The sequence below is a fragment of the Hippocampus zosterae genome, chromosome 9 (genome assembly GCF_025434085.1).
Source record: "Hippocampus zosterae strain Florida chromosome 9, ASM2543408v3, whole genome shotgun sequence".
Taxonomy (NCBI): domain Eukaryota; kingdom Metazoa; phylum Chordata; class Actinopteri; order Syngnathiformes; family Syngnathidae; genus Hippocampus; species Hippocampus zosterae.
This window is the reverse complement of record NC_067459.1, coordinates 18,946,498-18,961,246: the sequence shown is the minus strand read 5'-3', so window position 1 is coordinate 18,961,246 and position 14,749 is coordinate 18,946,498. Positions and strand designations below refer to the sequence as shown.

Below are 14,749 nucleotides of genomic sequence, written 5' to 3'. Positions count from 1 at the left end.
TTAGTATGTTTCTTTGCTTATCAACGATAGACCTGTTGTAATTCTTTTTTTTAATACATGATTTTAAAAAAACCACAACAATCCACAAATCAAGCATAGTAAGGCAGTAACTGCTTCTGTTACTGCAACGATACTGAACAACTACATTTTGGAAGAGCCCTTCAATGTTGCTTTAGTCCAGAGAAAATAAAACAGCGGAATGTAAGTTTGATTGATGCATCAAATCTGTAATTGAAATTGAATTCATAATCCTACAACTGAGTCAGGCGTCATTTAAAACAGCGGTCCCCAACTTTTCTTGTGTCATGGATCAGTTGAGACAGGTACATGCTGTTTGCGGACCAGCAAACATCTTGTTACTGCTTTTAAATGGCCAGTTTTAAAGCACTGGTACAGTACTGACAACGAAGATAATTAGAGTAATGAAACATTTGATTAACCTGGATTCTTTTTTTCCCCATTAATTTCAAACTGCTATACAACAAATGCAGACTAAAATAACACAATAGACTACTGAGAATGGACAATGGACCAATCAGGAATAATAAATACACGTTGTAATGTAAACATAATAATTGTAAAGTTATGATCCTACATACGGCGTTAGCATCAGCATCATCATCATTGCTACTTGCAAATCATCCGGTGGCTGCATGGTAGTTACTGTATTAGCAATCTTTTACGTGTGCGCGCTGTGCAAACTCTGCTCGCATTTTCACGCTTCCAGCTTGATCACCTAGGTGCAACTTGTTCAAATTAATTCAACAGGTTTCTCGTGTTGCATTGTTTTTGACGACAGACCACGCACAACAGCTTCCTCCTCCGCGTCGCTCTGGAGAAACCGCGAGGGTGGGTGGGGACTTCTCTTGTCAAAATAGCTTCATCTTGGGAAGTCATGGCTGCCAGTCGGCGGCCCATTTAGCTGTACGGTACGTTTGGTCAATTTGTTACGATTACCTTCTGTTCTAGTTCTTCTTTCATTTATTGGCGGATTCTGTTTATCTCTACTTGCAAACCAACGTTATAAGGAGGACTGCGTTTGGCTAGAGTCGCGCACATTTCCGATGTCTGATGGAGTAAATATGCTCACAGCTCGCTGATCTGTTTCTGTGCGGCCCGGTACCAAATGGGTAGCCCTGATTTCAAATACAGTATTGCACCTCCATATAATAACAACAAGGTGGCACTGTGGTACCTTGTAGTATCGTGGATGTACGTGACATGATGAACAAAACATTCATTGTGTTTGTGCCTTAAGAAAACATGTGGGCTTGGGTTGTTGTTGTGTCCTTTGGATGACACACATTCATCTCTGTGGAGTCTCCCTTGTCAGAACGCCCAACAGCGTGGGTGTGACGAGCAGCCTCTGGACCAGCCAGTGACCCAATTGTCACTTCTCTCACTTGCGACACTTCTCCATCTCTAGAAGAGTGTAAACCCTGAGTCAGTTCAATTCATGTAATGATCTTTCTGTTCAAGTTTTACCTTTATCCAGATCAATGACTTTGCTTGTCGTGTTCATGTTGACCTCCTTCAGCAAGTTGTTCTTAAAGTCTTCAAATCACACCAGAGAAAGTGTAAATGTTGATTCATCCGCTCAAATACAAGATGGTACTGGGTTGCTTTTGGCTCACCCAGTCTGTCATCCGGCTCCCGGATGGGCAGCGATGCCTCTGCAACATCCATCTCAAACTCATCTGAGCTGCTACGACTTCTGTTGGACCTAAATGCAGATATCGTGTTCAAGGCAGAGGTGGGAGAAAATCACATGAATTCAATCTCAAGTTAACCTGAAGTCTTAATTTGCGAAGTCATACAATCTTGCTTCATCATTCTGGAAAGCTGTTTGAGCCTTTATTCAATATCTGTGATAGGACCATGTACTCGCGTGCTCCTTGTCCTCAGCAGTAAAACAATTCGGCAATGACCCCAAAAGTAGAACGATTGTCTTACCAGAATGATTCGTTACATTTTCCCCTACTAGTCCTTTTAGCCTTCAAATATGCAATTACACCTTATTTGTAAAATACTGTGCCACACGAATAACACTTGCCCAGTGGAAGGCAGTAGTGGAAAAAAAACTTTGTGTTTGTGCAGTATATGGTGTCTTGTATACTCACCTCGTGGATTCCAATGAATATATCTCTGAAACCAGAAGAAAAGCACAGTGAGAAAAAATAATTTGCTGTCTGTATTGATCTGCAATCGTCAACCACTTAATTAGAGCGCGATCTTGAGATCAAATCCAAAAGCTGTTTTCGAAATTCTCCTTTAAATTTTTTTTTTTCATTTTAACTTTCAAATTAATGTAATGCTGAATGATGTCAGGGGAATATTCATCAAAAACAAGCATGAATATCATTCTGGGTTGTGTTCATTTTTCTTATCGAATTGTATTTTATATTATTTTATTCCTGTGGCATTTTTAGTGAAAATGTGTATAATTATTATTATTTTTATCACACAAATACGTATACCTTGTTGTAATTGTATTCATTTCCGATACTTGCCTTGAAATAGGTTTATTTTTCTTCATTAAAATGATAATGGATGATAGTTTAATAATTACCTGTTACTCTACGTCTGCGTGTGATGAGGATGATGATGAGGACGACAAACGCCAGGAGGAGGAAGGCGGTGAGGACGAAGCCCAGAGGCAAGAGAAAGTGCTGTCTGTGGTCGGGAAGGACGACGTTGATGACCCGCGGTGACTCCCCTTTGTTGGCATCTGAAAGTTGAGGTAAACAACCTTTAGCTTCTTATCACCCAATGTCCAGAAGAGCCAGAAATGATTTTTTTCTTATTTTCTTTCTTTTTTTTTTAGTCTTTTCTTGAGGCACAAACAGCAGTCTCCCTTGTTCCATCTCGCTATCAAAGTGATCCTGTTACGTCACATATAATCTTTGTTCCTCTACCTATACCAGCGATGTAAAGTGATAAGCAGAATAAGTAAATCCTCTTCCACTAGATTTCAGAAAGTAAAAACGAACCAGACTACCCACCTGTTGCCGTTATTGCTAATGCCCCACCCCCAAAAAAATCACGTTGTAATGACATACGTTTCACATTATAATTGGACAATTTTCACATTTTAAAGTGATCTTAAAACGTTTCAAAGTTTGACTTCCCCATTCGGCCAATCAAAATGAAGCAATTCCTTCCAGTTGAGGTCAGTGTGTTGTTTTTTTCTTATTTTGACTTTTTTTTTAGGTGTTGCAAAGTCACAGCTAATAAGTTTGATTTATATGACACAAAAAGGACTCCGCCAGCGACCGGAAAGGAAACATTACATTCTAGTTACTAGTTATGTAACTATGCTTTTCTTTTTTTACCGTGAAATAAGTAAGGCCAATTGTTTGAAAAGACTCAAAATTTAAAAAGAAGACACAAATACCTGCACGGGGCTTCGTCAGTGACCTGAATCGAAAGCAACTGTTTTGGTTGAGTCAAACTCCTAACAGGGATGACTTGTGGTGTTTAATTCACTTTAATCTCAAGTTTATTTTAGTCCAAAGATGTATAAACAAGCCCTCTTCTCCTCTGTAAACGCATCATGTCTCCAGACTGTACTAAAATGTTGAGCTCATTTCCAGTCGGACTAAATAGTCAGCTGGCAACACTGAGCACATGTGAGCCAAACGCAAACAGTCACGCCATATGACTCGTCGTTGCCTTCAATAAAACCCAAAACGATGACGAGTGCCAGTAAAGGAAGGCGGCACAGAGACAAACTGAACCGCTTGAGCATATTCCCTCCGTTTGTTTATTTTCTCTAATTCACTTGTGGCCACGCTGCTCCGTCCGCATCTTTATCTGAGGGGGATGATAAAGGAAAGGAGAGCTGACCTACATCTCTCCCGAATTTCAACTCTCTCTCCCCCTTGTCTGTTTTTCACCAGCTGCTAGACACATGAAACACACTCCACCTTTTTTTCCCCTCCTTTTCCAACCGAAAATACTTTCCTGACTAAAGAAGACAGGAAAACAAACCTGAGTATGTGGGATTCTCAAGGAGGAAAAAAAAAAGTCCAGTAAACCGTCCAGGCTGTCAACGGTTGCCAAAGTCAACATGGCAGCAGACAGTTGGGAGGGAGGAGAAAAAAAGGAAAAATACATATAAGAGGATCCGCCTTTATATCTCTGCATGTTTGGGTCCAAAATACGTAAACTCCTCGTTGTAAAATCTCGAATTTAACCCAAAAAATATCTGAAGCATTCTAGCCACTCAAAATTAAAGGTTGAACCATCTGCTCGGAACATTATTGCTCAGAATAAAACAATTTTTTTTAAAAAGCAAATTTAAGACCAGAAAGTCAGCTGTGAATTTGGACCAGGGTGCTGTATTAAATTGATTTTTTTTAAAAAGTTGCAAAATATGACTCCTTTAACCGCTCCTCATTGTTTCCATCGTCACTGATGTGTTTTTGTTCTGACAGGGGCGGCCATTGCTGCGCGGTTCTCTGAGTTCCCCATGGTACGACCCTGAAGTGGAAAACTGACGTGTGGAGTTGAGTCTCATTTTCATAAGTTTCATTATAAAAAAATACAAAAATAAGGATGTAAAGTTTGCTTCGCACTGGAGATAGGCAACGTCTACACATCCGTGTTCGCATGGTTTTTGTCATATACTGTACAAGAATGAGCCCAAGATGAATCGGTTGAAAACTTTTTTTTCATATTCGTGTGATCTATAAACCTGTATGGCACAAGTGCACACCCTCTTATAACTGGGCATTTGGCTGTTTTCAAAATTATGTCATCAGATTCACACTCTCGTTAAATGGGAGTCAGGCCACATCTGCCATTGTTAAAAGTTCCTCTGAATAACTCCAAATTACGTTCAGATGTTTTAGTAGCCTTTTCCTGACATTTTTTTTCGAAGCCCGAAGAGTTTGTGCTAAAATGAACTGTTCAAAACAACTCCCACCTTTTTCTAAAGCCTGAAAAAAAATAGACCCGAAGCAGGATGCAGCCACCGCCATGCGCCGGTGCGATTACGCCGAACATGCCTTTTGGAATGAGAAACTTCAAACTTGTTTTCATTGGTCTGTAACAAAATCCCCCAAAGACATGGGAAATTGTGTTACGGTCTGATGAAAACAAGGTTGAACTTCAAAGCGGGGGTTCACACGTATGCAATCACATTATCTTCAATGTTTACTTTTATTTACCCTCTCAAAAATAAATGTATACAAATGAATTGAACTGTACGTGCTATAAGTCATATTAATGGTGGATTATCTTGGGCTCATGTTTCTTTAATATCACAAAAAATGGCATTTAAACAGGGCTGTTTAGACTTTTTATGACCACTGTGTTTGCCAGGTGAAATCTTTTCAACCTGTAGGCAAATGTTTTCTTTTTTCTTTTTTTTCTTTTTTTAATGAATGTGGGGTTAACTTATTGTTACACTTGTATGACAGTTGAGAATGTTAACAACTTACTTGCCCGTAGAGGGTTTAAGGTTGACCCTGGAACAGATGATCTGTTTTTTGTGTCAAATTTATTATAATCCGTCAAAAGGAAATTAAACTTTTCCACGATAATTAAATCATAAGTGGAAACCCTGTTTTTGAAGGTTCTTCTGTAGCTCTGGGAGTGGAGGATTAATTGTGAGGGCAGAGATGGATTTCAACTCCTGTGGATAAAATTCTACTGGAATGAGATCATATTGGCACACACACACGCACACACACACACACACACACACACACACACACACACACACACACACACACACACACACACACACACACACACACACACACACACACACACACGCACGCACACACAACCTAACCACAGGAATTTCCCCCAAACCTTCGGAATAATTTTGCCACATTTATACATCTACCATTATCAGCTAGGGCTAAAAACAGACTGTCTGCATTCACTCTTTCACCTCTTCTTTCCTACACGGAGAAATGTGAAGTCAGAAATGTCCACATCAACAAAAGAATGTGCTTGATGCAACCAAAACAACACCACTTCCTGTAATAGACTCAGGCAAATACACAAACAGACTCAGGATGGGAGGAGGCAATTAAATGTCCGCAATGAGAAAGGCTTAAAAAAAAATAATAGTGGCGAGTAAGCAAGACCCTAGATGGTAACCGGGTGGTAGTGCGTGTGCGGTTTTGAGGAATCTGGCGTCAGACACGCTGAGAGAGCAAGAAAAACAAATGAAACAAACAGAAAAAGGGACTTTCTCACGTTGAGGGGATGGAAGGTGAAGTCACAGCAGTTTTGAAGCCGAGAGAATCAAAATGAGGTGAAGAACAGATGTGAAGTTTTGTTTTCTTTTTGCGCTTAATTGTTCTCGTGATAGTTTTAGTTCAGGTCTGTTAAAGCACTCACGGTGACCTGGCGTGCGCGCATGTGTCTATGTGTGAGAAATAGAGAGAGAGAGCGAGGGGGAGTAAGTACACAGTGGTGAGTAATCACTTTTACTGTACTTGTTTTTTTTCAGTGTCTGTTTGAGGGTATAGACTTGCTTGTTTTAGTTGTTGATAACTTAACCGATAGGTCCAAATGGAATGCAGAACCATGTGATGTGTCCCAGCCAATCAGGAAGGGCATACAAAAGAAAAAATCCGAACCCACCACCAACTTTTTCTTTGTGACTTCTTTTTCTCAGCAGTCACTTTTTTAAAGAAAAAAACGTTCATATTAGTTCAGCAGTCACCTCCTACAGATGATAAATGTTGATATTCATTCATACGTTTCTGATAACGCCCACCAAAACAATGTACCGGTATTTGTTTTTGTGTTTCACTAATTGTCACTCTGGGAAAAAAAGAAGCAACAGTACATTATTTTTTTCTAAAATATAGTTGAAATATGGTTGGCTGACTCAGCATCAGTTATTATTATTTTTGCCTAGGAAAGATAAATTGGAATGTATGGAAATGGTTGATGTGAAAATATTGATGAAAGTCAAAGCTTCTAATTTTTGAGTTTCAAAAATATTTTTTTATGACACTTCAGAAAAAAAAAGAAAAAGTATAGTAATTGTGATAATAGTTTACCTTTGTCTGCGCTTGGCAAAGCTTTAGCTGGGACGGTGACGTGAATCACCGGTGGTTCCACGGTGACCTGAAACTGTCTCCTCTCATGCAAGCCGCAGTAATGATGATGAAGATGACATGAGTACAGCCCCTGGTCAGTGACCTAAACAGTCAGTAAACACTTCGATGGTCAACAAGTCGATTATCGACAACATAACGTGTGTGTGTATAGACGTAGTCATGAAAAGATGGAGAGACACGGTATTTGAGGGAGTTCAAAACAGCCACTTGCATTTTGCAACTATAGTGAAAAAAAAATGTCTGGGAAAATATGGTGGCGCATAGAACATATTGTAAAGATTTTTTTTTTTTAACGCTTGACTTCCCCTTTAAGTGATGACTCGCACAGACACACAATGTGGAAAAGCTCTACCTGCAGATCAGATATGGTAAGCGAGAAGTCTCCTTCTGAAAAGGCCTGGTTGCTGATGTTCATCTTCTTCCGAAGGAACGAGGGTCCGTAGCTACGCTGCTCCCCTGAAGCGTACAGGTCCACCAAGCGGTCTGCGCGATCGTGGTAGATTCCTGGGGACTGGCGGTCCCAGTGGACCACCTGCAGGGCCACAATTTTATGTATTTATTTATTCGTTTGTTTATTTTTGGGATGCTTCTCTGGGTGTAGAAAACGGGTTGGCAAACTTTTGTGCTTAGGGGCCACATGAACAGACAGATTTGTCAGACCATATGAAGATGTGGTATTAAAAAAAAGTAAGACTCCGGGAGGATTAGCTCAAAGGGAGAAAGAAATGTTGTTTGGGTTTGAAATATATATTTTGTGACACAAGTCTTAGAACTTTTCTGACTCGCCTCATAAACGCTTCAGTTGGCCGCATTGACCATAAAGCCATTATTTTATTTATTTATTTTTGTTGTATTTTTTCTTATCTTATTTGATGTAGTTTTTAACATTGTACTCGTGATTTTAACTGCTTGTTGTAAGGTGTCCTTGAGTTTCTAGAAAGGCGCCCACAAATAAAATGTATTATTATTATTATTATTATTATTATTCATACACTGGCCACCCCTGGCATGTAAGATGTCATCACACCCACCTGCTGATCCTCCTCTTCGTTACTCCAGTCTGTCCACACGTTTCTCCTGTTGATGCAAGGCAGCACCACAGTGCTCCCCAGTAGCACCACGTACACGGCTTTCTGGCCATCCCAGTAGCGCTGCTCTTTACGACCTAGAGGAGCGTGCACAGAGACGTCACGGGTGTCCGCTGTACCGCAACACCATATTAACGGTTCGGGCTTGGAGATGGCGACCTACGTGATTTGGTCACGTTCAGTTGCACTCGAACCGTCTCGTACAAGTGGCAGTAGAGATGGTGGAGGTTACAAGAGTACAGCCCTCTGTCGTTCATTGTCACGTCTAAAGACAACATTTTGGATTAGGAAGCATTGAAATATATTCATAAGAATTAAGGATGGTCCATACTACTTTTTTTAGACCGTGCCAGTATGAGTATTCACTCTATGAGTACTCACTGATACTGAGTACCGATGCCTCTAGTACTTTTGATATATAAAAGTTTATTAATACAAAAAAAAATCCTGATGCAGATGACAATTCATGCTTGTGCCGACTGCTGCCAAGATTTAGTCAATATCAGATTTTTTTTTTCGTAGGCCTTAAGTATCAGCTGCTAGCCTTTACCTATACACCTTACTTTGAATTAAGGCTGGTATGGGCACTCGCTCCCCCCTAATAAAAGATGATTACATTTCATATGTAAAGCTAGTTTACTGGCCAAAGTTTTCGGTACTTTATATAAGTATTCATAGATAGATAGATATTCCTTTTACAGGAACTACATTGAAAAGAACAAAAATGATTGCAATGCACCACAGTTCACAGAACCACATGGTCAAAGTTTGTGAGCGAGACCTTTGATGACCAGCGAGAAGTTTCCATCCTGAAAGGCTTTCTGGCTGAGGCCAACTCTTTTCAGGTTGTAGGAGTTGTATATCCTCTGCTCTCCTACAGAGTACATGTCCAGCACTCTCTCCATGCCGTTGTCCACGTGGGCCCGAAACACGTCCCAATGGACCACTCGCTGTCTGTCCCGAAGGTTGTCTCTGGTCCAAACCATGCGGCCACTTACGCACTGTAATGTCACGCTAGAGCCAGCGGGGGCGCTCACATTGTAGCCAGCCATCACAACGTTGCTGCTGCTGTCTGACTGGCCCTGCACTGAGGGCCACAAAAAGTACACACAAGAGAGACATATTACATTAGGAGAGCAAATCGGCGCAAATCAAGGGTTTTCAAAGTGTCCAGTCTTCCCTAAGGTCTTTGTCAAATGTCATTTCCGATCACAGTGATCCTAGTCTGAATAATTGTTGGCCAATATATAGTACTTTTTTTGTATTCGACTACTGTCTCACCACTGTGTTTCCTGAAGACTATATTCTGACGTTTCCACAGGGACAGAAAAATATGGCACATTTTAATTGAGTCTGGTCAGCAGATTAAAAGACCAACATTTTTTTTCTTTATTATTCTCTAATTGCAGTGCCTCGCCTGAAGTCCACTGGCGCCCACATCACACGCTTTGAAAAACCGCTGGTTAAACAAACTCATGCACGCACACACACACACACACACTCTCACACAGGAGTGTAACACACTTGCAGTGAAGAAGAAGACCACAGACACTGAAAGATAACCTCAGTTACATCACATAAAAAATCCATCATTATCTATTTGCAACATGTAAGACATTTAAACCATGAATATAATACATTATGTACAATTAAGAGTCTTCAATGAACCAAACGTATGTTTTGGAAATGTGGGCAGCAGCTGGATCAGTGTAACATCTTTGTATAAATTAGGTTAAAGTGTTTTAACTTAATTTTAGAAAAAAAATCATATTTAACTGCCTGTATTTAATTGTGGCGTGAGTATACTATGTTTTACTAGAACAATGAAGAATTAGCAAATTAGTTTGTTAAAACTCATGCCATGTTGATGAAAGCCACTAAAACTCAACACAACACAACAAAATGTACTTGCTGCTTTCCACATCGTGAACCCACAATTAGCTTTAATATTGTGTCCCATTTGCTGGTTACAGAATAAATGATAATATGTCACCGAGTGTTATTTAATGTCATACTTGTGAAAGAAAGGCTCCCTGCCCGGCAGAGTCCAAAACATCATTATTATACTATCAATAAATCATTTATATGTGAGAATAAATAATGGGAATTAATTCCATCTACCTTAAAAATGCAACAAATGAAATGAAGACATCAGTCAAACTTACTGTGGATTAAGAGCAGAGCCTGAAAAAAGATCTCCTTGAAGTGGCTCTTCATGTTGCTTCTGTTTTATACAGTAGTAACAAGACTGTTTTTCAGGTTGAATGCTGTTCTTGCGAGAAAAACAAAACAAGACAAACAAAACAACAAAACAATCAGTTGTGTTTGTCCATCCACGCGTGCTACTTGTTATTTTTTATGCGTGTGCTTAAAGAGACCCAGCTGCAGTGGAGACTTCTGCACAGAACCAAAATGAATCGTTCCCGTCTGAAGAAATGAAACCTGACACAAGCAAACCCCTCCTCTCAGAACTTTACCCGACACATCCCAGAGAAAATCCTGTGGTTTCATATTGTGTGAACGTGTGTGTACGTGTGCATGTGTGTGTTAGTGTGTTTTTACTTTTAACTTATAATCATTCCTTCACTGTAACAACCAGTAAGACAAGCCATCAAACAAATGAAAAGCCCCTTTTTTGGTAAAGGAAATTTGATGCTAGTTCTCTGTGGCACTGTATTCCTCTTTTGGAGCAAGAATAATGGTTGTAAAGAGAGATTACTGGAGTGATGCTGGCAGGAATATGAGGCAGCATGATAAATATTGCTATTAAAGAGTTCCGACAAGCTCCCAATATTTACAGCATCTCGGTTAGATTCATGTGGAAAGCGACTGAACAACGATGAGACAAAACCAAATAAACTGTACAGAGACGCGACTATGTATTAGGAACTCCATCCATCAGTCCATCCATCTTTCACTTATCCTCCCTCATTTTTATTCTTATTTATTATTGGTCTCAGCGAAATACTGCCATCGTGTGGACAATCCGCCCGCCCACAAATAAGATTAATACAGTAAATAAGTTATATATAATCGTAAACATTATTGATGCAATTTTTTGTAGCTCATAGTTTACAACGAGGTGTATTCATACGACAACCGTGGATCCTTAAACAGGGTTTTCATGCGCAGTTGTTGCCATCACTAAAACTCAAAAGTTACCACGTGCATCTGATGTCATCGTACCGATTTCAAAATTGAAATAAAAAAATAAGAAATTTTGATATTGTACGGAAGAGGATTAGGTTGCAAATCAACGTTAAAATTATTCGGTGTTCGCAACTTTACAAACACGCGTTGCGGAACTCTTGTTTTATTTTTTTGTAAGTAACCGGACCTTTTCCAATGTTACACACACAACGATTTCCAGAAACTAGCAAACTCATTCAAGGCTTTGTGCAACACAAGGTGAATTAGTTTAACAAGGATTTTAAAAAATGTTTTCTGTTGTTTATTGTATATTTATATGAATTACACATGATACTGTTTGGAGATCATTTGCTGGATTTTAAATCTATCCAGTATTTCTATTCCGGGCGAGGGATAGCTAGCATCCTCGCTAACTATAACTAGCCGGGTGTCACGTCGAACTTGAACGGGAATAAATGTTCTTTCTTCTCTCTCCTGTTTTGGTAGGTCTCCCGTTCAAAGTTAAACAATGTTCCTGACGAGATCGGAATATGACAGGTTGGTGGAAACAGCGCCGCAACACAAACTGCTTTGTCATTTCTTGGCGGCTTCTTGCTACTACTTGTGAACAAACTGGAAGGAATACGATCATGTTTATTTTGTTTCTACCGACAGTTTTAAAGATTAAGTCGTGGAGTTGATTATAATGACAACGACGGACGCGTCTCTGTTTTCTGGTTATGTGAAGCAATTCACAGTTGGGTTTCGTCGCTGGTCTACTTTCACTTTCGTTGACATTTTTCTTTTCAATGTTGCCTAATTGGCGTCACAACATCGCATTTGAAGTTTTTGTCAGTTCTAAATCTTAATATGTCTTCCCAGCATTGCAATGAACAATAATCGCCGTTCTTGATCCATTGTCTTACAGAGGTGTGAACACATTCTCTCCCGAAGGAAGGTTATTTCAAGTTGAATATGCTATTGAGGCTATTAAAGTGAGTGTTTAGCTGAATAACCTCATAAATATTTTATATGACTTTCAAACTAATGTAAATGTGGAAGGTCATATACGTATATGTATTGGTCTCTTAATTCTTCCCAACTGTTTTTCCAGCTTGGCTCCACCGCCATTGGTATCCAGACATCAGAGGGAGTGTGTCTGGCTGTGGAGAAGAGGATTACCTCTCCGCTGATGGAGCCCAACAGCATTGAGAAGATTGTGGAGATCGACACTCACATTGGTGAGTAGTAATAAGAATGCCATTTTCACTTTTTGGTACAGGGTTCGTTTCCCACACTGGTCTGGACCTTTTATGCAGGTGTGAATACACACAAACGATTCCTGGTGCAGACCACACAACTGGACCGAGCCCACTTTTTTAAGTGGTCTCGGGGTGCTTCCAAAACAGACTTAATGCGGTTCACGACAAGTCTTCATACAAACCAATGCCGATCCGCCCCAAATACAGGATATGATATGCACCAAACAAAAAAAAGTCAGCTTTTGATCCGGATCAAAGAAGAACAGCAAAACTGCAACTTGATTATATGAAAGCACATCTCTTATCTCGAAAGTAAAGTTCCAATAATAATAATAATGTCAATATTCACATGTGTTTTCTGTTGTGTGTCATGCCTCGCAGGTTGCGCGATGAGTGGCTTGATAGCGGATGCCAAGACTCTAATTGACAAAGCCCGAGTGGAAACACAGGTTTGGAAGTCTACAGTTTACTTTGCTTATCAGCTGTGGCTTATCTTCATTCTGCGCTCCTCGGCAGAACCACTGGTTCACTTATGATGAGACCATGACAGTGGAGAGCGTAACCCAGGCAGTGTCCAACCTGGCACTGCAGTTTGGGGAGGAGGACGCCGACCCTGGTGCGATGGTGAGTCTCTTTGCTCTTCATCTGCTCGAAAACGTGAGACATGCTAGTGTATCTTTGAACGTCTTTTCTGCTGCCTCTACAGAGTCGACCATTTGGTGTTGCACTTCTTTTTGGAGGGGTGGATGAAAAAGGACCTCAATTGTATATCTTTTTTTCATATTTGTGCACATTGAAGATGTCAGAGTATTAAAAAAGTCACATCGACTCCTATGTTTTTAATTCTAGGTATCACATGGACCCGTCGGGAACCTTTGTGCAGTGTGACGCTCGAGCAATAGGCTCCGCATCTGAGGGTGCACAAAGCTCCCTGCAAGAGGTCTACCACAAGGTAGAGATGTTATTTGGATGCAGCAATTATTCAATGGATTAACCCAGCTCTGCAGATTTTTATTTTTCAGATAAATCACCCAAAGTTGCCTTTTGTGTTTAAATCTTGTAGTCCATGACGCTAAAAGAAGCCATCAAGTCATCTCTCACCATTTTGAAGCAGGTGATGGAGGAAAAGCTCAACGCCACCAACATTGAGGTGTGTCTGGCTTTAAAAAAATATATATGCCTCATTTCCTCAAATAGTGGCTTCCACTCTGATAGACACCATACTTCTTTTTTTGCGTTTGGCAGCGTTGCTTGGTGTGTTTTGGACCTTAAAGTAACACACTGGTGGAAATAAATTGTCCTTCATTCCATCAGGCAGTGTATATTAACAGCCATAGAGCAAATATCAATTGCATCTAATTCCCTGTAAAAAACTGTTTAAGCCGATTAAGTGTCATAAGAAGGATCTGAGCAGCACCAATTTGATGCTGGCGGATAATCACTACCACTCTATGAGAAAATATAACAAACCATTTAAACTTAATTTTGCAATGCTTATGGATGTTTGAATTTCAATGCCAAACAGTTATGGTTGATGTTCTCTTTAGCTGGCAACGGTGGAGCCAGGGAAGACCTTCCACATGTACTCCAAAGAAGAGCTGGAGGATGTGATCAAGGATATTTAGATGGCTCTCGGCGTGAGACGAGAGAACAGGAAGTACATCTGGTCTCAGAGTCAAGCAACATAACACACCTTTCCATCAGCACATCCAGCTCGCTACACACTCGGATGTTTTTCGGATTGCATCGGAGGTTTTGTCTGTGTGATGTGCTGATGGACTTCTTCCCTATCGACATCTGTACAGAGCGCCAGGAAGAAAATGGGGGGAGGGGATTTTTTTTTCTAACAAATCAATACTTCAATTAAACCGTTGTATTCCATAACTAAATGACTGTGCTTTTATTTTCTTAACCCTCCAACCACAACTCACCAGTTCTGAATTCCAGAAAAGCCTCTTCCTCTCAAATAAACCTCTTTTTTTCCTGTGTGGCTTCGTTTTCAGTTTTGCCCTTTTTAATACGCCAAAGAATATTTTCAGTGTTTATTTCTGCTTCAGTGGAAAGTTTTTGTGTGCACTCAAAGTTCCAGTGGTGCATCTGTGATCATCCAGCCACAGCTTGTTTTGTTTGTACCATTGACAATTTCACATTCAAAAATGTTCAGCTGACTTTTCAGTGAAAG

General features: G+C 40.1%; 2 protein-coding genes and 1 long non-coding RNA gene across 4 annotated transcripts; 2 read left to right on the top strand and 1 right to left on the bottom strand.

The window, feature by feature from the left end:
• Positions 1-200: 200 nt before the first annotated feature.
• Positions 201-10,629, bottom strand: LOC127607681 (matrix remodeling-associated protein 8-like). The gene is made up of 11 exons (XM_052076245.1): positions 10,342-10,629; positions 8,958-9,263; positions 8,340-8,441; positions 8,120-8,253; positions 7,441-7,620; positions 7,029-7,170; positions 2,570-2,728; positions 2,121-2,145; positions 1,635-1,723; positions 1,486-1,554; positions 201-1,422 (listed from the first exon to the last, which is right to left on the bottom strand). The coding sequence occupies exons 1-11, from the start codon at positions 10,391-10,393 to the stop codon at positions 1,400-1,402; spliced, it is 1,281 nt and encodes a 426-aa protein (XP_051932205.1). The 5' UTR covers positions 10,394-10,629; the 3' UTR covers positions 201-1,399.
• On the top strand, positions 2,598-6,944 carry LOC127607693 (uncharacterized). The gene is made up of 2 exons (XR_007964117.1): positions 2,598-2,740; positions 4,437-6,944. It is a non-coding gene; the product is annotated as an uncharacterized LOC127607693 (long non-coding RNA).
• Positions 10,630-11,470: 841 nt separating the features above from the next.
• psma5 (proteasome 20S subunit alpha 5) lies at positions 11,471-14,456 on the top strand. Of its 2 annotated transcripts, none has more exons than XM_052076255.1 (10): positions 11,471-11,584; positions 11,813-11,863; positions 12,234-12,300; positions 12,420-12,546; positions 12,949-13,016; positions 13,084-13,191; positions 13,274-13,332; positions 13,417-13,519; positions 13,631-13,717; positions 14,115-14,456. In XM_052076255.1, exons 2-10 carry the CDS (start codon positions 11,835-11,837, stop codon positions 14,190-14,192), a joined length of 726 nt encoding a protein of 241 aa, XP_051932215.1. In that variant the 5' UTR covers positions 11,471-11,584; positions 11,813-11,834; the 3' UTR covers positions 14,193-14,456. The 2 variants fall into 2 exon arrangements, with proteins under 2 accessions (XP_051932215.1, XP_051932216.1); XM_052076256.1 differs by having other exon boundaries at positions 11,487-11,584; positions 11,828-11,863.
• Positions 14,457-14,749: the final 293 nt, after the last annotated feature.